Raw genomic sequence first — 27057 nt, 5'->3', positions numbered from 1 at the left:
CACCCTGGTTTTCCGACAAGGCTATGCAAATGAGGAAGAGAGGCTGTGGCAGCTGCTTCTATAGGCACTGATTTGGGGAAAGTGGTTGGTGCCTGAGGAGCATAAAAGCCAGGGCTGATGACATTAATGATGCTTACAGGTAAAAGGAAAAGCCCAAGAACCATATTATGGAGTTATCCCCTTTCCTTTTATTCCATCACGGCAGACCAGGGAAGAACTGTGTTTTGTTTTGCTTTGTTCTGTTTGTTCGTTTTCAAATACTTAAAGTCCTAAAAGGTTCATCTCAGGGATGCCAGAGACATGGTGTCACAGTTCCTCAAATGTGTCCCTCTAGCTAGACCTCTGACCCGTGCATACTCCCAGTAGGTTTGATCTCCTGACTTCTAGCTTGCAAACCAGCTTAGACCAGCCTTATCATGTCTTCTTTCCAAGAAGCTCTCTCAGCACCCTCTAGAGACTTCATGTAGGCATTAAAGAAATAGGAATTCAAAGTTGAAAAAAACAAGATGGGTAGGATGCAGGAGAGCAGAGAGAACTATTTGTAACTAATGCTGTGAGCTCCGCAGGTCACCCTGAGAAGAGTTACTGCCAGTGGCAAAGCCTTTTCTACAATATAAACTTTAAACCTATTGCATTGGATGGGGTTCAGAGGGGAATTCTGTTAAGGACCCAAAGTATCACTGATCAGTCCCAAATGGGAGTTGTTCAACTTTTCACAGTTATGTTTTCTCTAAATTGCTGAATTCTGTCTCAACTCAGGTACTGCTCACTCATTCTACAACTCAACCTGCCAGGGGATGCAGCATATGGAAAATGCCTCAGTGACTTCCTGAATATCAGGGATGGAGGAAATTGGGGAGGGGGTCCCTGTGAGGATTATGATGCGACATTTTGTTTTGGGCTATGGGTACCTCTTGGACATATCCAGAAGTCATTTAATTTCCTACAAGTTTCTCTTTCTGCTTTTAGCACCAGACAAGCTGTACTGGTTCCATTAACATCTTTAGTACAAAACAAAACAAAACAAAACAAAAACTTCAAAGCCACAAAAAACCCTCAAACCCCTAAACACCCAACCACACCCTCCCAAAGAAACAAACAATCTTTACATTGCTTTTGCTGTTTTAAGTTCCAAGATGTAGTTTCTTGACATTTTATACGGGCATCTTTTTCTCTCACTGCTGAGTCCATTATATAGAAACATAGATTCTAATTGGCATGTCTTTCTAACATGCCTTGTAGTAACTCTACTCGTCAATTATATGTCACCTTGGCAACAAAAAAAGGGCTGTTTACTATTTTTAGTCTGTTATGACCTATCTCTTTACCTCTTTGAAGTACACCATTCTCATTCACACAAGGGAAAGTGAGTCATCCAGAATTAAAGGACCTCACCAGTGGTCTAGACTCAATCGTCAGAGCCAGAATTACAACACTAATTCTAAGAGGCCGCAGCAAGCAGAGTGTGTATTATTCGGATAGGGGGTGGGGTAGGAAGAGAGGCAGGCTGGTTTGGAGAGCTAAGCTTAAAGAAAAACCAAACCAAACTGAAAGAAGACTTAAAGAATATGCATCCTAACGGTAGCTGTACTAATGGGTCTTTATGTGATCTGGGATAGGGCATTTCACTGCTCTGAGGCCACCAGGACCACTCCTACAGCACAGATGGCATTCTGCTCTGCGTCACATTCTTTGGGCACACGTCTCAGCCCCCCTTTGCAGCTTCCACAATGTGGAGCTCAGGGTCAAAGTTGGATCCAGTGCTTGCATAGCAACTTGAGCAAACCACTTCACTTCTCTGAACCTCGGTCTCCTTCTCTGTAAAACCAGGCGAATATTCTCTCGTTCTCAGGGTTATTGTGAGGATTAAATGATACGACATTTGCGAAAGTCTTCTGCCACACCAGGCACACAGTAAGCACTCCCAAATGCTGAACGAATGAGTGAAGGACCCTAAATCGGGACCTCGGAGTGCTGTGTTCATTCTTTCAGCCCACGAGGACGCTGTGGAGCTGAGCACAGCACAGCACAGCCGTGACTTTCTGCATCGTGCTCTAATGCTCCCCAAAGGCAGAGAGAAATTTCAGAGTGTCACTGCCCGGTTATACCTGTTCTGGGAATACAGTAATTCCTTTTCCAGTGCTGCCAATCTATTACCTTTCACCAAACACAAAATTCACTTTAAGAAGGGGCAGAAATACAAGTGGCTTTCTGTTAGATAGAGGTTGGGAGAATATATTATTAAAATTGAAACCGACTTCTCTGATTTCTTACGCAAAAAAATCAGACTGCAAGCCAAACAGCTATTCGGCCTTTGCAGACCCCGGATAGGGATGCCCTTGGGGGAAAGGGGAGAGCAGGAGTCGTCCAAACTGTAGTTACAACATTTGCATGTACATTTACAGCTCGTGCTTATACTCTCTGCACTTACTTTATACTTTCTAAGCCAGGGGTGTCCAAACTTTTTTCAACGTTTTTCACCAAGGGCCATATGCGGTAAAATACACAAACAGCCGGGCCACTCACTCAAGGTGAAATACCTATTGCCTCACCTGGTTTATTTAAGTAAACTAAACATATTTTTGGAATTTGCTGCAGGCCAATTAACAATGGATCATGGGCTGCAGTTTGGACACCCCTGCTCTAAGCCTTGAAGAAGTCACAATATACCTAGAGCACAGTTTAATACGTGCAGGTCGACTCCCAGCCCTGTATCTCTGCTTCTCGTTTCTTAATCATATTTCCTACATTGCTTATATACCTGATGCCTCTTCATTTTTATTCAATTGCTCTGATTTTCCAACTTAGGTAGACAATAATGATTTGTTAACAGTGCACATGCCCCTCACCCTTCCCTCACCCTTCTTCACCCAGGAGACGCCCCCTACGATGCAAAGCTGCAGTCCAGCCATATAGTTAGCGCCTGGTACAGCTCCTCAAAATAGAATTCCTTTCCCAGATGATGGAAATCTATGCAATGCCGTCACACAACGAGGTGTGCAAGAAAGAGTTTGGGGATTGATTTTCATCATTAACTTGGTATCGCGTGCTTTTTGTGGGACTTAAAACGAAATGCATTTTGATTACTTTTAAGTACTGCACATAGAGTAAGTCCAACTCATCATATTTTAACAGTTATTTTTCTGGGGCAGGATGGATTTTAAACATGCCTCTGCTGGAGTGTCTGGTGGATCATTTAGGATCAGTGTCCTGTTGCTTGATGAAACCCAGATCACTTCAATGAGATCCAGATGGGGAAACTGGGTCTCTGGCAATGGCTGCCAGATCTTGTCCAGATGAAATCTCTCTGGTCTGTATGCAAATTCAAAACTCCATATCCTGGAAATCCCAAACCAATCAAGTGGCGCTCCGCTTCTCAGTTACTGGACTAAACACAGGGAAGCGATTCATTCTTCCCTGAGGAAATAAGCATTTCTTCCATACATCTATCTTGGCACAGAAAGGGCTGGGTAAGCACATTAATAGTGTAAACAGGCTCGCACTGGGGCTGTTTGTCCTACTTCAGAGAATAAAGTTTTTCTGCACTTTGTGCACATCCACTTACATACAAACAATTGATATGCTGATGACAAATGATGTTAGTCTAGTTTCAATTACAGCGTGTCCAGTGCTTGAAAGTAACACAAATGCATCTCAGAATATTCCACACTTCAGATTTACTTTCCTCTCATCAGGCGGACTTAAGGAGGCTTTCGTACATTTAAATAGGATAGATATTTTTCTACTTTCATCCCTAATATGATTAAGACCCCCGCATGCCTCACCTTCCCTTCAGGACTCTCCCACCTGCAGCACGCACAGACCCCTCACCTCCAGCTCACTCCTCAGCCACACTTTCAAGGTCTCTAGGCAAACGTGCTACCTTTAGCGCCTGGCACACTCATCCCCTTTCACCTTAACAGGTGACCTGCTTATCTGGTAGGGTTTCTCTGAGGAGTCTTTTCTCTGGTACTGCTCTAAGGACCAGCAGGCACAGCTCTTTCCTGATCCTGCAGTGAGTAACAGACAGCAGAAGCAGCCAGACTTTTCGTCAGGTGGGCCACCGGATTTGACTTAATCTCTGTACAGGCCACATCAACAGAGCACTAGGCTAGACTGAAGGGACAGAGCAGCCCTACGTTAAAGTGTGGAATTCTCACGATTTCCACTGTAAGCAAGGTCTTCCTGTGTCTGGCCAGTTTCAGAGCAAGTTCCAGCATTGAAACCTCTTAAACTGCTGTGGAAGAACCGGGTCACTTTCTGCAGGGGGCAAGGATCATTCAGCAGTAAGAAGAGAGCAGACAGGGGGCACATCAGAGTGACAGAAAACACCCACAGAATTTCAGGAGACTGTCCTGCTTGACTGAAATGGAAAAACAATCCCCAGTGAAGACTGCTTGCTGGGGGTCGGGGGCGGTCATGGTGTCGGGGCTACCGGTGCAGGAGTTTAGGAACTGGTCATAAAAGACACTGGCCAAGAGGAGAAGAAGGAGTCTGAAAACTGTCCCTCTAATCACCTGGATTTAAAGCTCAAAGGATCAGGTGAGGGGAAAAACCCAGCTCTCCATGGCAACCATAACCACGTGCTGGGGACAGGCAGGGTGAGCTCGCTGACAGAGGGTTCAGGACAACCCAGATAATGAAGCACAGTGTCCCCCTCCAAATTAGCCTGGATTCTTAGGCAAGTAATGGTTTCTGAATTTAATATTTTAAAAGATCCATCAAACTAGGAACAATAAATGAACAGCCCATTGTGGCCTCGTTTCCACCTGTGGCTAAATTAACAGTGAATTTAATTAGTGTCTGAGTCATCCATTTTTCCACAAACAATAGGCAATTTTACATCTGCCATACCATGAAGAGGCAGGATAAAAGTTTATCAAACAGAACAAAAGCACCTGATACAAATATCTTACTTTCAGAGGGCTGAGTTTGAAGCTCAAGGCTTATTATAAAAGGAATTATTAGCAGCTCCTGTTACCTTTATCCCTGGGCCAAAGCGATGGTCAAGATGGTACAGCTGTAACCTAACTGAAGACAGGCAGAATAAGTATGTAAAGGATTTTCACCAGTGCTCGGATTGTGATGAAAACGGGGATGAAGACAGAGGAAAGACTATATAATTATTTCTTCTCAAATGCAAATTCCTAGAGAGTTCTACCTTGGCATCGAATGGACAATTTTTAAAAATTTGTATTGCTTAAAATATTCATCTATGAATATGTGTTTGTGTTGCTTTTGCCATATCACCCAGCCCAAAAAGAGTAGGTTATAGGGAATATAGTCAATGATATGGTAATAAGGTAACAACTCTGTATAGGGCCATTTGGGTACTAGTCAGGGGGATCACTTCTTAAATTCTATAAATATCTAACCACTGTACTGTAAGTCCAAAACTAATATAAAATAATATTGAATGTCAACTGTCATTGAAGAATTAAAAAAGGAGGGAGGGAGGTGAAGGGGAATAAGGTCCAAAATTTCAGGTATAAAACAAATAAGTCATGGGGGTGTAATGTACAGCATGGGAAAGATAGTCAATAATATTGTGATAGTATGGTACAGTGTCAGATGGTTGCTGGACTTATCATGGTAATCACTTCTTTATAATATTGTCTTAGCTCCATTTTCAACAAAAATCTTTAAAAGACAGTAGGTTGTTATTGTTGGGTTCCCTTTCACTGAGGATCTATCTACCTGCTTCTAAAACTGAATGATAAGAAGTCTGGAGTCCCAAGTGGAAGATAAATTCTACGTGACTTATCATTATAATGAAAGAAAAACCTATCATCATTAAAACATCTCTTCTTTAAATATTAACATGAAAAGTCAATAGTGTAAGGAAATATTTCACTTAATTGTCCTTTAGACATGTCCCTTGGTTCTCATTTTATTCCACTGGTATTGGATGAACAGCTTACAGCATGGATGGAGAATCCCAACCCCCTACGTAGATACAGCCTTCTGCCAGGACCAAGAGATGACATAAATTATGTCTACAGTTGCAAAAATGCATAACGTGCATCATCTTTAGCAATAATAATCTAAAAAAAAAAAAACATGGAAAGGATGTTAATTCCGTGAGAGGAACTCTATATATGTAATGACATGTGACACTATTCACTTTCTAAAGCAGGAAGTCAGGATTTTCTCCATTGAAAATAAAGGTAAAAGCAGATTTACAGAATCTTCACGTTTCTAAACTTTAATTAGGAATTTCAAAGCTAAGAAGTAAAACCTGGCAATATTTATTCTTGATTTCTATCCATAAAATTACAAATTAAATCCTCAGAATTAAGAGATTCTTTAGGGGGGCAAAAATGTAAATTGCACTTCCACAAACATAAACACAGTGGATTGTGTATACTGCAGATCATGTGGTTCATTTGCACAAACTTAAATGGTTTCTTGTTTTAGGGGTTTTTCTGCAATCCCCTGAGATAAAATTTTCCAGGAAGTCTTTGGGATAGTATTTTTTCCTTGTGAAGAAATTTCATACTTCCATGTGACACTCTGGGGACAATGTAGCTGATGGTTAACAGGCAGGCAGACAGACGGGGGTTCTAACTCTGGCTTCACCACTTACTACTGTGTTTCCCCGAAAATAAGACCTAGCCGGACTATCAGCTCTAATGCGTCTTTTGGAGCAAAAATTAATATAAGACCTGGTCTTATTTTACTATAATATAATACCGGGTCTTATATAATATAATAATGTAATATAATATAATACAATATAATACTGGGTCTTATATTAATTTTTGCTCCAAAGACGCATTTGAGCTGATGGTTCAGGTAGGTCTTATTTTTGGGGAAACACGGTAGTATATATCAAACATCCTTTCATGTTGTGCAACCTTAAGCAAATTAATCTTTCTAAGCTCCAGTTTTCTCATTTGTAAGATAGAAATGAGAATACTGACCTGTAAACTGGACGTTACTGTAAGGATCAAATAAATGTTTCTTGCAATTCCTGGTACTTAGCTAAGCTCCAGGGTGTGGGACTCTCATCTGTCTGGTTTACCACCACCAGTGCCTAGGTACATGCTGGCAGAAAGCAAACAAGAAACACTTGCCAAATGAATGAATAAAATAGCATCATTATGCGTACCTAAAGATACTCATACAAAAATCTGCTAGGTTGTCACATGGTACCCCCGCCCCCTTTATTCTTGATAATTAATGCTTTAAAAAGCCTATAATTATGGTCAGTAACCACAAGATGGCCACGGGGTTTTGAAAATTAATTTGGGGAATGTAATCAATAATGTTGTAAAGATTTTGTAGGGTATCCGATGGACACTTGTCCCATTTAGGAGACCACCTCAGGGATGATGTAGATGCCTGATCACTGCACTGTACACCTGAAGCTGAACAATAATGAATGCCAACTATAACTTTACATATACATATATGTATATATATGTAGGTATACACTTACAAGAAGCGGAGTGCAGCATTAGGAATAGAGACAGTGGAAATGTAATGGCTGTGTGCGATGTCAGAGGGGTAGTGGATGGGGGAGGGGGGTTCACACAGTGTGAGGGATATAAATGATAAACGTCTAAGTATTACTTTGTCTTGTGCACCTGAAACTAATTTTAAAAAAGCCTATAAGGTGACTTGAGATGCTTGATTCTTTTGTAGGAAGGTCAGAGTGCCTTCAGAGTGGTGAATCTTGGCCCCAGACCCACAGGAATGAATCCTGTGCTTAAAACAACATTGACTTGTATTTCAGAGGCCATGTCAGGGTCTAAGGAAATTTATCACACAATACTCACACACTACAGAAGTGTGTATATATACCAGGGGTGCCAAAAAAATGTATACCAGCAGACACTTTGGTCAACGTTGCTCAAGCAGTAGTTTGCTGTCATCAGAAGTGTCTGGACGCTGATGGGAACCACTTTGAGCACTTCTTGTCATTGCAGAAGTCACACGTGACTTGTATTCCTCTTTTGTTATGGGTATATATTGAGTATTACAATTTTAAAAGTTTTCCTTTCTTAAAATGTGTATGCATTTTGTGGCACCCTCTGTGTGTGTATGAAGTATCAGAGATATGCTTTTTTCCCCTTCCTTGTTGGCTAGCAGCGGAGCTCAGTATAGATAGACACACGAATTCCCCACAGGAATAAAAACTTAGGCTTAAATGAGCTTTTCCTTTAATGAGCTTGCTGTTTCCTAGAGAATAAGTTCTTTCTGGATAGGCTATTCTGCTTAGCCCATGCACAGTAGAATAAGTGTTTGAAAAAAAGCAGTTGAAGACCTACAAAAATTATTTAAAATAGAAAAGTATAATATTTCTCTCATAAAGGAGGTGAAAATATTAAGTTCTTTTTTTTTTACTTCTGGGATCTCTGAATTTTTCTTTAGGTCAGTGGTCTTTGATGGGGAAAGAGGTTTCTAGCAATTTTAAGTTACAGAATATAAGCTATAGGACTCAGGTAAACAGGCCAAAGACCAAATACAGGTAGATTCTTGTTTTAATAACTGCCATTATGAACCCTAGTTCACTAGAATCAGATTATTCCTTTGGTTGGCTCAATAGCACTTACTAGCAAAGTTTTGCATATGTGGATATAAAGATGGCTATTGAATGAGAAGTGCTGTTTAATAGAAGCTTTCATAAGTCCTATTCATTCGGAAGTCTGTTTAACAATGTGTTTGCCTTTTGATGAAATATTTATGTAGTGTCTGTACTTAATTATCTTACAAAGTTGAAGAGTTGAATATTCTTAATAAAACGTGCGATTTTTTTCAAAATGTTGAACTGTCCACTTCAGTAAATTTGGAATCCATACCCATAAGAACCACATGTACAGCATTCCTATGAGATACATACTAATAATTGGACGTTTAGCAAAAAATTGCTTTCTGGCTGTTAGGGCTGTAAAATGATAGGTAGGAGACAAACTAAACCTGAAGTACAACTCTGATTTTCTTCTTCAAACTGAGCATATATCATCACAGTTCACAATGGGGTGAGGACTTTGGTCATCCTACAAAATTTGAGGTTTCAGAGTGAGATGCTACTATTTATCAAAACTTCTCTGGCACCAACAGCAAAGATGTACTTGTTATTGTCCTTCTCTCCCACAGTCCTTAATTATAAACACTCCTAAAGTCATTAACACAGCACTTTAGGTAATAGCTTAAACATTATCAAGACTATCACACACTGCATTGAAATACAATTAGAGAACAAACACCTTCTACACAGGTAAAGTGGTACTTCCTCTTTCAGATGACAGAGTTTAAGGACTAGCTAACAGGCCTCCCTTAGGCAAAACAGTCTTCTCCCATCAAGTTCAAGTTATTGTGTGCTCCTGGCTGAGGTGGGGGGTGGGCCTCCATGTAAATCAAGACTACAATGTGCTGTACTTTACATCCCCGTGACTATTGTGTAACTAATAATTTGTACTTCCTAATCCCTTCCCCTTTTTCACCTTGCCCCCACCCCCCCATAGAGAATACAGTCAATAATATTGTAAAAACTATGTATAGTGCCAAGTGGATACTAGACTAGTCAGGGGGATCACTTCTTAAATTATAGAAATGTCTAACCACTATACTCTACACCTAAAATTAATACAATATTGCCAACTGTAAGTGAAAAATTAACAAAGGGGGGAAAATGTCAAGGGGAATAAGAGGTCCAAATTTCCATATATAAAACAAATAAGGGGTGGCCGGTTAGCTCAGTTGGTTAGAGTGCGGTGCTCTTAATAATAAGGTTGCCGGTTCGATCCCCACATGGGCCACTGTGAGCTGCACCCTCCACAACTAGATTGGAACAACTACTTGACTTGGAGCTGATGGGTCCCGGAAAAACACACTTAAAATAAATTAAAAAGTTTAAAACAAATAAATAAGTCATGGGGATGTAGCATATAGGAATATAGTCAATAATATTGTGATAGTGTGGTTTGGTGTCAAATGGTTGGTGGTCTTATGATGATCACTTCTTCAGGTCTATAAATGTTAAATAACTATGGTGTACACTTGAAACTGATATAATATTGTATAGCTGTATTTTTAATAAAAATATTTTTTTAAAAAGAGCATAATGTACTTCCATCATCTGTATACTGGAGCCATAGCTTCTATTTGAAGGAGTGCTCACGAGAACGATGTCTGTTACTCAAAACAGGGCTCTGCTTATAATGCCAACTCTAGTAGCTCCATGGAAATTACAGGAAGCTTTTGGGAATCAGTGACCCTTGCCCCTCTAAATTAGTATTGAATAACCCAGGCAGCTCTGACTGTGAAATTGTCTTTTACATAAAATGGAACCCAAGGAAGGTCTTTTGGGGTTGAAAACATTCATGTAAAGATTCCATATATGGTCTATTAAAAAAGAAACCCTAAGCCAATTTTTTTTAAATAAAGAGGATATGTTCAGGTTTAAGACGAAACCATTAAGTTCCTGACTGACTGATTGGCAAAGTCAAAAAGGCTATAGCGAGGGAAAAACCTTAAAGGAAGAAAGGGAGAGAGGAAAGAAGGGGAGGAGAGAGGGAGGGGGAAAGGGCTCATGAATCCCCCAGGGAGAGGCAGTTAACAGAGCAAACTAGAAATTGAGTCTCAAACAAAAAAGTAGAGCATCCTGTAAGTGAACCAGCAATAAGAGGTCCTTTATTTATCACAGGTCAGGAGTGAGCCAGAAAACCAGTGGGCTTGTGGAACCAAAAGGATGATAAGGAGACAGCAGATGTACTGAAGGCCTTTTCACAGGAGTAAGCCATTGCTACGGCAGAGTGAGAGTGAGGAGGAGAGGTTGTGCCAAAACTCCATTTGAAGGCCTATTGCTAATTGTAGAATAAAAGTATGTCTCCTGTTAAAGGAATTCGATTAGGCCAACAGATGGGAGAGATGTTTGGGTCAGGAAGCCTCCCTGGCACCCTTGGACTCAGAGGTGCCTTCACGTAACACGCTGACCAGACTTGACTTCTGAAATAAATCAAAGGGAAAAATGATTGGACCTCTAATGAAAACCTGGAAGCAGACTGCTGGTGTGGCTCCACAGGCAGAAGGGGCCCTGGGAACTATAAACTGATGAATGTCTGGTACTCTAGTAGGCAAGCTGGAAGAACCTTTAATAAATGCTGGCCTCCTGTACACTGGGGAGGGGGTGGGAGCAGGCTTTCTGTAAAGGGGATCATGTGTGATCTTCCCTGGACCTTTTCCTTGGTGCTAAACTCACTTTTAAAATGCTTCTAATCCATTTGGATACCCGGGCTATTTTTCAATCTGAATTAGCATGGGATTTAAAACATTTGTTTCTTATCATATAGTAGGAAGTGGTTTAGAGCGCGACAAGAGGAAAATATAGGAGCGATACAGACATTTCTGTGACTGAGAACAGTAGGTAGTAGATAGAGATTCTGAACACCCTGGGCAGCCCACTGAAAAGATGAGGGTGCTGACCTTTCAATTAAGACCCAGGAAACAACTCTGGGAAGCTCTGTGCACAGTGCACCGAAGAGAACATTCTGGTTTCCTGTTACGGAAAAAAACCAAACCAAAAGGCAACAAAATGGTGGGCACCGTCAAGAAGGGGATTAAGAGCAAAACAAAACCATTCTCCTTTTACACAGAACCTCAGGACATCTTCCTTGTAGTTAATAAGCAGCTCTGATCTACACGTCTCCAGGACAGAACAGAGCCTAAGGGGAACAAAGCAGGGCAATTAAAACCATCATTGGCAGGCTCCACAAAATAGGCCTTTGCAGCCTGACAATATGGAGGTAGCCAGGGGACATGGTCAAGATCCTGAAAAGGTTGGAGCTGCTGCATGATGACTCGGCCTGCCAAATCTCTTGAGCTAAGAGGCACCTTTGAAGCACACCGTTTTTTATTTTTGAATACTCCTACTTTGTTTATACAACTGCCAGTGATGATGACCAGTGCGGACTCCTTTGGCAAGTCCCTGTTTCCATCAGAGGTTGGGAGAAAGCTGAGCCGTGTGGGGGAGGGGTCTAAAGCACCTCACCCCCCTGTTACTTACCTTAAGTAACACTGGCTTGCTAATTCCTAGTCAGCCTCACTTTCTCTACTGCCAAGTCAGCAGTGAATTTCTCCCTGACCAACCCCATTTTCTACGAATATGAGTTCAGCCCCCTCCCCCGTTCTGTAGCGCTTTTCATGCCCAACGGGCTACACCGTGGCAACAAATGGTCTGCCTATAAGTAGCTATAACTTAATGCAATAACCATAATGTAAAACAACAACAACAACAAGATTTTTGACTCCAATTTAACGCAATGGATAAAACTCAAGAACTCTTAATAAAGAACTCTCGAATATTCACACCAGTGGATGGAAGCAGATCTCCATAATGGAAAACGGAAAAGGATCCCCCAGGCTGAGATGACACACGTGCGGGTTTTAGCTATGGAAGTACTAGACGAGGGACTCAGCAGGCAGTCCAAAAGCTCTGAATTTGATCAAATAAGCATAATGAACAGTATACAAAACTATGTGGGTATATAGTGGTTGCCCCCCCCCCAAATTATTCTTGTTAACCAATAATTCTGTGAAATGGAGGCCATTTCACCTTACAGGAATGTAATCCACCTGTCAGCATTACTGGCTGAGCATTAGTGCCATACCTTTCACAGATGTGGTAATACTTCTCATCCTGTATGCCATCCTGAATGGGCACGTTTACACTGTAGTACCGTCCCTTCCCTAGGCCAACGTCAGATACATCACCTGTTCCTGTAAAAGAGAGAAGCACTGTGAACAGCTGCAAGAACATGAGAATTAGAAAACTTGAAGGATTCTCTGATAGGAATTCAGAAGACCACTAGGTCAGTTAGGAGGACAGTCCTATGAGGGTTTCTAAGGGACTGAAATTCAGAAAAATAATATGGAGAAGTAACTGTTGTAAACAATGTTGGGGAAGCAGAATTATAAGAAAGTAGGAAGTTTCCATCTCGCTGGAAAAAAAAAAGCGATCATCTCCTTTGCTTGACTTTCCATTTGTCTCAGATTGACATACTATTAATATATCATTGCAATTAGCAGGGTGTTGGGAGTTACACAGTGGATCTGATCATACAGTAAGTGTAAGTGAGCTGCCTGTTGACAGTCCATAAAAGTCATCTGGAATAAGAAACAGCATTACATTCCTCTCATCATTGTCACCTGAAATGATCTGTGTTCAAATTTTGCATAGTGTGGTACCAACAAGGTATTAATAGCATGGAACTATCCAGATATAAGATATAAGAAATGTGCACAAAAGCTGCAATATTTATCCCTCACATGTAACACTAAGTACACAGATACTTGCCTGGGAAAAACCCCGGGGAGAATTTGTGCAGGGAAACCGTCATGACTTTGGAGGTGAAACTGAAGGCGTCCTCCACACCTACGAGGGAAAGAAACAGCAGAAGAATACTTCATATATGTAACCCCTGTTTGCAACAACTGGAACTCTAGAAAGCAGCTGTGGGAAGGAAGACAGACATGAAGGTAGCAGTAATAAAGCTAATGAGCTGAGGAATAAAAGAGACAAAGCCTTCTGGTCTTTGATCTCTGTCATTACAAGATGCGGTAGAACTTTGGCCCCAAGTGAGGTTTGGGGGTTCCTTTTCAAATTCATGGTGTACTATAACTGGACTTCCCCTTTCCAAGCCATGGGATGTCCAGGCTCTCTTTGACAAGCTGTTCAAAAAGGCGGGCAACGGCTTGAGGTCAGATCTGAGGCACCATCTTGGAAATTCCACGTTTTGTTTTGTTTCAGTGGTTCTAGTGAAATTATTAGGATTTAGTACAAAAGTACAATGTGGCAACCCTTTTAAACACATGACTAATATAAACATTAGGCATTACACAGTGAAAAACGAATGGTAAATTGCCTTTCTATGATACAGATTTGGTTACAAATGCAGTTCTCCCAAAGTGTGTACTAAGCAACTTTCTGGCTGAAACAGAAGGCTGAAAGTCACCCTGGTCTTGTCCCTTAATAGTAGCTTTAGAACTCTGTTGAAGCTTGGAGAAAGAAGGGGGAAACCTTTTCTAGAAAAGAACCTCCTTTCCATTTAAAGAGACTCAGAAAATGAAGAGAGGCCTGGGAAATAAAAGATGTAATAACTCTTATAAGCCACTACTTCTTCAGATGAACACCTCCACACCTCTCTCCCGGAATCACATATTCTCACATCATATTCAGATAGTCCATCTATAAAATGGAGGAACTATTAGCAAATTCATGTACTATCCTCTTTTATACTTCAAATAAAGAAATTGTCTCTGTGTTTACTCAATGCTTTTGGTCTTCATTAGAGGCTGACGGTGACCTTAAAAAAATATTAACTCTATTTGTATATCACGAGTATGTTTGAATTTCCCAAGCCTTATGTTTTGCTCTAGGGAGGCAGTTAAAACCAGTTAAAGGCTCCAGGCACAAAGCATTAAGTAAACAAAATAAAACAAAATGAAATAAATTAAAAATAGCATTTTAACTTAGAAACTGAAGTACGAAATGGGATAATTCACGAAAATGCTGATTCTTTGTCTATGCAGAAAGGTGGTACCCATTTACACTTCCATCAGTGGGGTCTGGACAGTTCCCATTTTTCACATCCTGACTAACACTGGGTGTCATTATTCTTTTTAATCTTAGTCAGAAAGAATGGTCTAGTTCTAACTTGCATTTCTGAATATTAGGGTGTTGAGCACCTTTTCACATGTTTCTAGCCATTTTATATCTCTTCTCACAGGAAATGCCATTAGGCATTGTTGGAAAATTCTACTTTAGAAAAGGGCATAGACAGATAGTTGGAGGGTCTGGGTCTGGGGCTTGGTGTGAAAGAGAAGAGTGGTAAGTTGTAGTAGACGAAAGAAGGTGAGGACAGGGTAGGAGTGCTAGTGAAGCCATCACAGAATGCTAGTTATGGAATCATGGGAGATTTAAAATAAACCAAATGTGCAAGAATTTGGAGGTGGGGCAGGGGTCACTGGAAGGGAGGTGCTGAAGAGGGGAAATAAACTGAAATGAAACACACCATAAAAGTTGGCTAAAACAGGAAACTCTAAATGGTGTAGAAATAACATTGCAAATGGAAAGAACGGTTTCAGATGACAGTCTTATTTCATTCTTATGTGGTTCAATAGAGTTGATTCTATTCTTGAACTCTGATAGTAATAGTTTGAATTTCCTAATCATTCATTCATTCAACAGGTATTTTACTGAACCACTACTACATGCATAGCTCTGTTTGTTCAAGCCGTTGTGCAGGACAGAAAGAAATAAACAACTTGGGCAGAGCAGTCTGGACAACAAGTTGTGAGAGAGAATGTTGGAGACAAGAGGTGAGGCCTTTTGGAGGCAGGCCTTAAAGAGCACAGTAGAGTGCAGACTTTCTCACGAAGACCACTGTTTTTCAAAGTGTGGCCCATGGAACAACTGGAGTGTTGTTAAAATGTGCATTCCTAGGTTCCATTCCAGACCTACTAAATTGGAATCTCTGGTGTATGTGGCCCAGGAATGTGCATTTTAACACAAGCTTCCCAGGTCATCCTGATATACCTTCAAGTTCGAGAACCATTGCTATAGTCCAAGGGCTAGCAAACCAAGTGGCTACATAGTGGATTTTTTAGGCTTTGCAAACTACATGGTTTGTATTGCAATTTTTTTCCCTTTACAAACTTGTAAAAATGTAAAAAAGCATTCTTAGCTCGCTGGCCATACAAAAAGAAGCCGTGGGACGAATGCTACCCTTGTGACAGGCAGTAAGGATCCTCTGAAGGTTTTGAGGAAGGCTGAGTGTTCAGATATTCAGTGGGCACGGTTCTCAAAGTTGTATGTTGGTTGTTTTAACCCTTCCCTCTTCTCTCTGCTACCTTTAATTTTCTGTCACCATTCCATGGTAGTGCCATCTAGACGAACTCCCTGGGGAGGCTCCCCCCCCATTTCTTCCTTCTTCCGTTTTTGGAAGCAGAGCTGACCCTAGCCTCTGCCACCTACCGCTCGTTTCCTCTCTTCTGCCTTGATGATGGGGACAGGGAAGCAGCAATCACTGACGTGGGGGAGGGGAGGGAAGGGAACACCCAGGATTTGTTAAAGAAACAGAAAGTGGGTAACTTACACATACATGGAAAGTACACAGGAGGGGGCTGCGTACATCATTTAGGTGGGGTTAAGGCAAATTGTTAAAGATTCTGCTGGTCTTAACAGTTAGAGAAGATGCTCAGGGTTTGTGCAGGATTAAATATTTTAGCGATCAAAAGAATGTGGCACAGATTCCTATGGCTACGTGAGCTGGTATCCCTATTGGTGAAAAATGCAGAATGTTCTTTCATCACGCACCGTTCTCATCTGGAGAGAAGCATCAAGGCTGTCAGCTCTAAGTGCATATTTCACTTGGAGCCTAAGGAAGTGGCCTGAGGGAGGTTACTGAGCGCTGGAGTAAACACTAGGTAAGATTTCCACTTCTTAATGTTCTCTACTGGAGAGCTTTGCTAATGAAGGAGGGGAGGACAAATTACAGGAACCTGGCATTTTAAAGCAGCTTCATCAGCAGAGGAACTGTACCATTAGAATAATCTCTGCGTACTTTAGTGTTCTCAATTAGGAAAATTTCAGTGGCAACAGGTTCTTCTCCTTTTCCCAGCTGCCTAGAAGCAACTTCACCGGTAAAGACCTGTTGTCCTAGCAGCAAAGCACCTCTGAATGCGAAGGGCTTACCATCTCCATGGTGCAGATCCAAATCCACATAGAGAATACGGTCAAATTTCCGTCGCAATCGTAATATCCCCAGGACAGCATCATTGAGATAACAAAAACCAGATGCTTCGTCTCTGCAAGAAAATAAGTCGCTACAGCCAACAGCCAAAAGCAATCCAAGGGAGTCTTTACAGCCAAGGATCTAACCCTTGAGATCTATTCCTTTACAATTCCCCCTTCTTTTAAGAAAAACAAAAACTGACCTACACAGATTGGATAGTAAATGCCTCAGAATGATCAGGGAATGAAGTGTTTTGGTAAATGAAATATTCAGGTTGAATGGTAACATTTTCCTTTCAGAATCCCACATTTTCAAAGAATTAGAATGTTGTGACTATATTCAACAAAACACAACCTTTCACTAATGATTCAGGAATCATTTAAAGAACTTGGGGTACCCTGAGGTCATCATAATGAACGATGATTATCACCTATAGGACCTGAAGAAGGCCAGAATCTAGAAGGACCTTACGGACAATCTAGCTCAGCCAGATGTGAAGATGTTGGACACTGGGTTCTGTGTGCTGCCCCGTGACATAAGCTCAAGAGCTTTGTTTTTCTTTTTGTAAGTCTTGGCACTTGTTGCTCATAAAAGGGGAACGTAGAAGGTACAAACGCATCATCTCCTGGGAAGCGTAATGTGCTTGCCTTTCTGTAAATGTCATTACTACAGCGGAGACCGAAGCAGCCTTTTCTCAAGTTCTTTTGTTTCCTTCACTAAAACTCTCTTCATTGAGTGCACTGCTGTCCTTTAACCTTTTGCTATGGGTGATACTGTGTTACTTTAACTCCTGTCAACAGTAACCGACTCTTCCTATGCTTCCATGAAGTCTTGCTGAGGAGATGTGAAAGAAGCTTTTTTATCATCAAAAGTGTATTATAATTTATTTTCAGGGCCTCATCCTAAATGCTTTAGTTTCTTTTGCTTCCACAGGCACTTCAAATACCGGGCCCATTTCTTTTTTTCTCGTTTCTCCCTGATATTTTACTTGGAACATTATTCTAGGCATGAGCATCATTTAAAATGGCATCTTTGCTACTCTGAGCTTGTGAGATCTTTCTAGTGCCTACACAATGCATGAACTTCATGAAATCTCTTCTAGAATAATGCTTCATATTTTGAACAGTGCCTTGGTTCTCAGGCTGAATCAATGAGATGGGTACGTGGGTGTGGAGGCGGTTGGTAAAAATATCACTAGACACTGACCTTGCTCATAAAAGTGAACTCAGTGATCAACTACCAGAAGAATAGCTTGGCCTTAGGAGTATAAAAAGGAAGAAACCAATTAGAGAAAAAAGATTTGTCAGCCCACGAATTTTCTGTAAATCAGAGTTAAATATGTGACTTTGAAAGTTCTTGGATGCAATTTTCCAATTATGAACTCATTGGGCACATTTAGTAGAAGTACGGTCTTTTGGAACTACCAAAACAATAGCTTAACCAAATTCAGTCATTATTCTGACACTTTATTTCAACAGTAATTATATTTTGTCGTATGTGAGCGTGAGGATAATTCACAAGATCTTTAGGTAACTTAAAACATGGGTCGAGGAGGGAGATGGGGAGGAGGGGAAACACAAATCAATACAACATATATGGCCTTCCCTCAGAGAGCCTACAATGAAGTTATAGAGACAAGTCATGAGCAAGAAAAACAAAACCAACCAACCAAACAAACAACAAACAAAAACAGCAAGCAGAAATAATATGGCAGATAAAGGAGAATACAGAGAAATTCTATAAACGAAATTGACAAAGCAGAGTCCTTTCATCAACAGAATTAAACTTTGTTAGGCTAGAAATCATGCTTCTAGAAATCAGCGATGGTTAAGAGCCCCGCCCCCACCCCCTTGTGTGCTGAGAAATGGTTAACAGCAAAGGACCACATTGCCCTGGCATATTCCAAGGGAAGAACCATCTTCCTGCTTGCTCAAGACTCCTGCAAGACACGAGGATGACTTCCTTCTTTACTTGCCTCTATAAAACTCCCGGTCCCTTTCCTTTTGAGATGTTCCTCATTCATTAAAGAGCATTCTCCCTGAATAATAATGATGATGATGTCTGCGATTCAGAAAGGCCTTTGTGTGTAATATTTTCCTAAATTAAAGGAGCTCTATTCTCATTGATTTATAGAAATAAATAAGTGCTTAAACAGACTAGTCCTAAAGTTCCCAGTAAATAAGGAAATCAAACTTTGAAGACTTTTAATATGCTAAGAAAGTATTCCCATAAAAGCAAACTCAAATATCTTAAGAATTCAAGTTCACATAATTTAGGTAAATCTTTGGCAAACAAGACTAATAATTTTGGTTCACTAAAATCAGCTGTCTTTTCTGATTTATTAGGGTTAAGTATAATACACATGTAGAATTTTATTCTACTTGGGTATATTCTTCCAAAATTTATACAGGCTTACTGATTGAATGAGCTAACAATACTTCTACTAAATGTTTGAGACTATGATAAATGTAAATTTGCTTAACCAAATTGAGTCATTATTCTGACACTTTATTTCAACACTAATTATGTTTTGTGGTATGTGAGCGTTAAGATAATTCACAAGATCTTTAGGTAATTTAAAACTTTGCGTTGAGGGCGGCCAGAGGGCTCACTTGGGTAGAGTGTGAGCTGTCAACAACAAGGTTGGCGGTTCAATTCCCACATGGGATGGTGGGCTGCGCCCCCTGCAACTAAAGATTGAAAACAACGACTGGACCTGGAGCTGAGCTGTGCCCTCCACAACTAGATTGAAGGACAATGACTTGGAGTTGATGGGCCCTGGAGAAACACACTGTTTTCCCAATACAATTTTAAAAACCAAACAAAAAACTTTGAGTTGGTACTAAATTGAGTTAATTAGTGGATATTCATTAGCTACCTAGATCATTCCTAAGAGAATGCACAATTACTAAGCATTATTTTGAGTTTATATCCCTTTGCTTATTTTTATATGCTACACGGACACTATATGTATTTGGGTCTGTTAATGGACATGTTCTTTTTGGTTACTTACAGAACTTGGGCTCTAAGAGATGTGTATGGATATAGTAAGTGGTATAAGGTCACAGAAAGGGAATTTTATTTGTCGAGGTCAAAGTTGGCTAAGGTTAGATGGACTTATTTATAAAACTTCCAAAAAGAACTTTAGTATGAAATACTATACTGATGCAAAACTATAATTTGGTTTTCTCTCTGTTAAAATGACATTTTTTTTTTGGATTATTGGTCCTCTTAATAACAGGTTGTAAAGGTTTTGCTTTCCTGCCTAAGTAATCTTCCTCTAACAAAGATTCTGTGTCTTCTTAGAATAACCTACAGTTTATGTTGACTTTATATCCTTGATAATTTAAGGAAGCAAAGTCTTCTCACGAAAGAGATGAGATTCTTTGCAATCATATTGTCTCCTACGTTCACTTGTAAAATTTTTTATTATCATTTTGGTTAAATAGAGAATCAAGTACTGTTTTTCCGCAACCCATCACCCTATCTTAATCCAGTCCCCGAGGGCCCCTGGAAAATCACAAAGGATGTATTCTTTCACTTTATAAAAAGAGAGGTGCTAGAAATAATTAGGTTTATTTGATATGTTACTATTGCTGAGCTATAGTATGGGCATGGGAAGAACTGCCAACTCAGAAGAGATTCTCAGCCTTCCCTAGGTTAAATTGGTATAGGCAAAATGTTATTAATAGAAATATTCCAGTAAGTTCCTAGAGATTCGTCGGTGTCCTCACTGGCCATGTTTCTGTTTGTCAGAGTCCTACTGTTGCTTTGTCAGATATTAGACAACTACAGTGTTTTAAATCATAATTTTTATTTATTTTTTATTTATTTATTTTTAAAAAATTTATTGGGGTGACAATTGTTAGTGAAATTACATAGATTTCAGGTGTACAATTCTGTATTACATCATCTATAAATCCCATTGTGTGTTCACCACCCAGAGTCAGTTCTCCTTCCATCACCATATATTTGATACCCCTTACCCTCATCTCCCTAAATCATAATTTTTAATTTTTTAAATCTTAACTTGATCTCAACTTTGCTTCTTTATTTTAAATCTAGCATCTTCTAGGTGATTGGTTTTCAACTGAGGATTAACATCACTTACCTATGGAATTTTATTGGTACATAGATGTTTAAGACCTACTTCAGTTTACTAAATCTTAACTTGCTATTTTTGATATATTCTAAGTAGATGCTTGGTGTATTCATGGTATATTATATCAGGATTACTATATATTTGAGGATTTTTGTCTCCATAAGATCATGTTCATCCATTTTTATCAATTAGATACAATACCATCTCTTCTTTGAAAATAGGGCTGATCATTATGTTGATGGATATGTTGACTAAGAAGTTTTTTGGATTGACTTCTACCTTGTTTTGCGTGCCACAGAAACAACCAAGTGTCCTTGTCAGCTGCATTATTATTCTTGCAATGAACTCTCATCAGCTTCTTCACTTTTGAAAATGATCACTAGTAAGTCAACCACATTTATTTGTAGGTCTTTTGCCATCTATAATTTTTTAATGTTTTAATCTGATGTGTCTCTGAAAGCAGTTGTAATCAGGTACAATCTAGAATGCTTCATTTTCTTTTTATTTAATTTTAATTTATTAGTTTCAGGTGTACAAGGTACTACTTAGACGTTCATCATTTATATCCCTCACACTGTGAACCCCCCTCCCCCCATCCACTATCCCTCCGACCTCACACCGAGCCATCACATTATATATATAAAATTATAGTTGGCATTCATTAATGTTTAGCTTCTGGTGTACAATGCCATGATCAGGCATCCACAGTATCCCTGAGGTGGTCTCCCAAATAGGACACATGTCCATCGGATATCCAACAAAATCTTTACAACATTATTGAATACGTTCCCCAAATTAATTTTCAAAAAACCCTGAGGCCATCTTGTGGTTACCAGCTGCTTCCTAATCCCTTCACCTTTCCCCTTATCCCCCCCCCCCCCGCCCATCTAACAACTCTCGGTTTTTTTCTTTTTGTCCCCAAAACTTAGTTCATTCACATATTCTTTTCTTTAGATTCCGCATATAAGTGAGACCATATGGTACTTGTCTTTCTCTTTCTGACTTATTTCACTTAACATAATGTTCTCTAGATCCATCCATGTTGTTGCAAATGATAAGATTTCTTTCTTCTTTATGGCTGCGTAATACTCCATTGTATAACTGTACCACAGCTTCTTAATCCAGTCATCTACTGATGAGCATTTCGGTTGTTTCCATATCTTGGCTATTGTGTAAAGTGCTGCAATAAACATAGGAGTGCAAACAGATTTTTGAATTGGAGTTTTGGATTTCTCTGGGTAGATGCCTAGGAGTGGAATTACTGGATCATAGGGTAGTTCCATTTAGAATGCTTCATTTTCAACAAATACTGTCTCTGAGCCCCATGGATAAGGATTCTGACAAGTACCGTTGGGTAAAGGCTTCTGATAGCAGAAACAACTTTGAGATCAGACCAGTGAACTGAGTCAGGATTTGAAGAACACTAGTTGAGAAGCTGATGGGTTAATGAGACTGCTAACGCCAGGTCAAGCGGAACAAGAACTCATTACATAGACCTGCATGAACTGATGAGGGATGATTGTGGGTTTTGCTTAGAATATTGCTGACGTTTCAATGTTCTGTTTTCTGGATGTATAAGGAAGTCATTTCTCTTTTCTGTCTTGCTTTCTATAACTCATAATAACTTAGTAAACTGTGCTTTTGTAAACAGAAATGAAAGACTTGTAAATATCTTCTTTCCTCTGCCTGAGCCTTCCAGGATTCAGAAACTCTCATCGAGTATTATTTTCATAGTGACGTAATTATCTGCATAGGTTCAGGAAGAATCCGTCTATCCTACTTGTTTTCAGGACATGGTTGGAATCACTGGTTATGTAACTAAGGCCTTGTCTGGAATGTCATATTTGGGAATGATGCCCATTGAATCCCATATGACCAGACACTTTTAAGGAACTAAGGGTAACTTTATGGAGCCAACGCTTACAAAAACCTTCCTGGGAAAACTTGCCTGGCACCTGGCTTACGCCTAGGCACCCAGCCTTCCAGGTGAGGAAGGAAGGTCACTTCCTGGCAGGCCCAGAAAACTTAGGCTATTTTGGGGCCCTCAAGAAGAGAGGAATTCTCCCAAATTTATAGGTACTGCAGGTAAAAATCTTCTCTGCTTGGCTTCCTAGCGTTAATAGGCTTTTAAAATTTCAAACTGATATTTCTTATGAAAACTTCCAGGAAAGCAAGCTTAAGGTCTATATAGTAAATTACTATTCTTGCAGCATCTACGTAAAGAATCAGGCAAAACCTAACAAGAACTAAATTTTATTTAATTTTCTTTATTGATGCAAAATTCACATAATCCGAGTATAAAAAATAACCATTTTAAAGTGTATAATTCAGTGGCATTTAGTACATTTATAGTATTGTGGTACCTCTACCTCAATCTAGTTCCACAACATTTTCACACCTCAAAAGAAAAGCCTGCACTAATTAAACAGTCTCCCCCCACCCCCATCCCTATCCCTGACAACCACCAATCTGCATTCTGTCTCTATGGACCTACCTAATTCTAGATAGTTCATATACATGGCATCGTACAATATGCAATCCTTTGTGTCTGGCTCCTTCACTTGGCATTAGTAGATGTTCTATTAGTACTTGCATCAGTACTTTATTCCCTTTTATGGCTCCACTGTAGGTATATACCATGTTTGCTTATCCAGTCATCCGTTGATGGAAATTTGGATTGTTTACACCTTTTGGCTATTGTGACTAAGGCGGCTGTGAACATTCATGTAGCAGTATTTGAGTTTGAGTACAATTTTTCAAATCTTTTGGATATATACTTAGAAGTAGAAATGCTAGGACATATGGTAATTGTATGTGTAACTCTTCAGGAACGTCTAAGTTGTTTTCTACAGTGATTGCACCATATCCCACCAGCAATGCACAAGGGTTCCAATTTCTCCACATTCTAACCATCGCTTGTTATTTTCTGAGTTTTTTTTTTAAATTTTAAAAAATTCTAGCCGTCCTAGTGGGTGTCTCCCTATGGGTTTGATTTGCATTTTCCTGATGACTAATGATATCAAACATCATTTTATGCGCTTGTTGGCCATTTGCATGTCTTTGTCAGAAAAATGTCTATTCAAGTCGTTTGCCTATTTTTAAATTGGGTTGTTTGTCTTTTTGTTGTTGAATTGTAGGAGTTTTATATATATTCTGGATCCTTATTAGAGATATGATGTGCAAATATTTTCTCCCATTCTACGGGTTGTCTTTTCACTTTCTTAACGATGTCCTTTGCAGCACCGAAGTGTTTAATTTTGATGAACTCCAATTTATCTATTTTTCCTTTTGGTGCTTGTGAGACCAGCCTTGTGTTGAATTCAAGAATAATCTTTCTTTGAGATTATCTTTGATCAAAAGGGGGATGGCTGTATAGAGAAATTTTGTGTTTCAAATGAAAACTCAGAATCTAGTTTATTGTTTTTCAGTCATTTTGCATCTCTTTATAATTGCAGGTTACTGATGAGTACTCCAACTTTGTCTTCTGTGATAGAGATATAATTGACTTCCTTCCCTACGCGAAAAACCAGTTTCAGTACCTATTTGGAGACTGGACAGGCTCCTGTTACCTTACCAAATGGAAAATTCTTCCAGTTTTCTTCAATATGTGGCTTTTACTTCAATATCCGGATATTACTCCAAGCTAACTTTTCCAATTTTTCTTCCTCCTGCCTGACTTAGAGTCACCAAGAACCCAAACCTGGGTACCCAAATCCCTATCGGGGCCCTGCATTGCCTTACAGCTTGCTCTCCTCTCTGGGATCTACAGCAGCCCTTGCTGTAAAGCTGGAAGAGCTCATCACTGCGGCAGACCATGGAATTGTCCTTGAACAAGCTGCTGTCTAGACCACTAAGAAGCAAGGCTTGTGTCATGGACGTCCTTCCATGAGAGGTAATTTAGACATCTTTACTAGAACCGAACGTTTTATATTAATACCTCTCTTTTTCATTTTAGTCCTCTCTCTTTTAAGATGCCTCATCTCCAAGACCCTAAAACAACTGACTTTTGCCACCAGCTCTCAACAGATGGCTCAACTGGTTTTTACAGGAACGCCAGAGACTATTTCTTAGATCTATTCAGGGGGAAATGACAATGTTGAAGTTTATTTGAGCTCCGTGCTCCCCGGAAATCAGTGATGGTTAAGAACCCCGCCCCTTTGTTTTCGAGGAAAAGGCTAACTGCAAGGGACCTTCCTACCCTGGCATATTATTCTGAGATGAAACCCATCTCCATCCTTCCAATGACTCCCCTAAAACTTATAGATGACTCCCTTGTTTACCTGCCTCTATAAAACCCCAGGGCCCTTCCTTTTCTTTGAGCTGTTCCTCATTAATAAATTTTCTCCCCATTGCAACAGCTGAATACAATCGGGTCCTCAACTGTCTGGTGCATTCTGTCTTTCACACCATCAACACGAATGTATTCAGAGGATAGATCACTTTTACCAGACACATTTCTGAAAACTCTGAGAAATGTGTCTGCAACGTTGTAGTTAAGCAATTTTTTTCTTCACCAGAAATATCCAGCTCCTAAATATCCTGGTGAACTCTAAACCACAAAGTCAATCTTTGAGAAAAAGCACAGGGCTCAGTCAATTGCACTTACTGTTTTTACGTCCATTAGGCCAGAGATCATTGGATCACAACATCAAGACACTTATGTAAAACATCAGGTGCCTACCTGACCCAGGCAGAGACAATACCTGCACTGTTCGATAGCTTCATTGTTATTGGCAAGGATTTATCAACAATCACCTTTTCTTCGGTCTTTGTATCAAGAGTCAGCATTATAGATTTCCCGTGTTTTCTTTTTTGGACCTTCCTAAGACTTGCTCAGATATCTATTTTCTCTGTTAGTGTTAGCATAACTTGTAATTCTTTAATTATATCTATTTTGGAAGCAGCTAGTAGTGTGGTTTGGCTTTTCTGTTGTTGGCATATAATACAAACAATAGCCAACATTTATTGAGTGATTACTCTGTGTCAGGAACCAGGCACTATCAGTCAATTTTCACAATGCTGTGAGGTAGATACTATTATCATTTCCCTTTCACAAATGAGGAAAGGAAAACAGGGAGGTTAAGTAACTTATCCAAGGTCACACAGGAAGTGGCTGATCCACAAGCTTAATCACTTCGTTACACAGTTTTGATATCATTCTATCAACATGTATTACTTTCTCTATTTTTCATAATTCCCTTCATGTCCATCCACCTTTGATCATTTCAGTTGTGTAATGTTGGTGAAATTAGACTATTTGGTCAGTTTTCTCTTACCTCTTCACTTGTCTTTCCCCATTTACCACTCTACTACTTTGTCTGTTTGCCATTTTCTGATTTGGATTTAAGAGCTTTTTGGTTAGAAAATGAACCACCACAGATCCTTCTAGTAGCAATTTTTCTCTCTAGAATTCTCCTATAATAACCCACCAAACATTAATCATTTCAACTTTCAGGTTATTTGGACGTGGGATAAATAGATTTTTAACACCCCACAACCACCACCACCATCACCAAAAGCAAGTAAGTGACCCAGGGCCATATTTGCACAAATTGACTTTGTGATGGTCCTTTCCTCTATAAATCCAACAGCAACTTTGGATGTAGAATTTATATAGAAATACATGTGGAAAAGGATTAGGTCAAAATGCCCTACTTGTTAATAGAAACAAATCCATTAAATGTGTGACAAAACCAAAAATGTTATCCAGGAAATAAACTAAAAGTGACAGCACCGTAATTCTATACCGTTCTCACTCTCTCCACACTATTCGGCATAATAAGCAGTCACTATTGAAGACAAATAAAGGCTTGGGAGAGTAGAAATAAGGTAATATTTGCCTGAAAATGAATCAAGAAAACTGACTATGAATCCAAGATGGTGAAAAGTGCCGGAAGGCCACCTTTAGAATCCATGGGCCACATTTCCCTTTGGATAATTATATCGTCCAAGGTTAACTAATGGAAAAAGTATAAAGCAGTTCTATTTACCACCAAGAATCTTAGATAGTTTAGACAAAGAACCTAAGATTTGCACTATAGAAGAATCAAAGTGTTGAGCAGGTCCCTGAAAATTGCTCTAAGGTTAATTCAGTTCGAAGATCAATCGAATAGATAGGTCACAATGAAGCAAATTCGTTTTTCTGGATCTAAGCTTCTTTAACACATTTTTCTCAGATGATATAGGCAGACTTTTCCTGTTGTAAAACATGGTTGT

General features: G+C 39.7%; 1 protein-coding gene across 6 annotated transcripts in view; it reads right to left on the bottom strand.

The window, feature by feature from the left end:
• The window catches only part of HDAC8 (histone deacetylase 8), a 174091-nt gene that overhangs the window by 110218 nt on the left and 36816 nt on the right, over positions 1-27057 (bottom strand). For 5 of the 6 annotated variants that reach the window (XM_081042333.1, XM_081042334.1, XM_081042336.1 and 2 more), the window contains exons 5-7: positions 16700-16812; positions 13301-13378; positions 12615-12723 (exon numbers count right to left, since the gene is read on the bottom strand). In XM_081042333.1, the coding sequence (XP_080898459.1) occupies positions 12615-12723; positions 13301-13378; positions 16700-16812 (300 nt within the window). The remainder of the gene's footprint in view (positions 1-12614; positions 12724-13300; positions 13379-16699; positions 16813-27057) is intronic. The other variant, XM_081042338.1, reaches the window with a different exon arrangement.

This window comes from Rhinolophus hipposideros, assembly GCF_964194185.1.
Source record: "Rhinolophus hipposideros genome assembly, chromosome: X".
NCBI classification, from domain to species: domain Eukaryota; kingdom Metazoa; phylum Chordata; class Mammalia; order Chiroptera; family Rhinolophidae; genus Rhinolophus; species Rhinolophus hipposideros.
The sequence above is the reverse complement of the archived record's forward strand: the minus strand, read 5'-3'. Positions and strand labels throughout refer to the sequence as shown.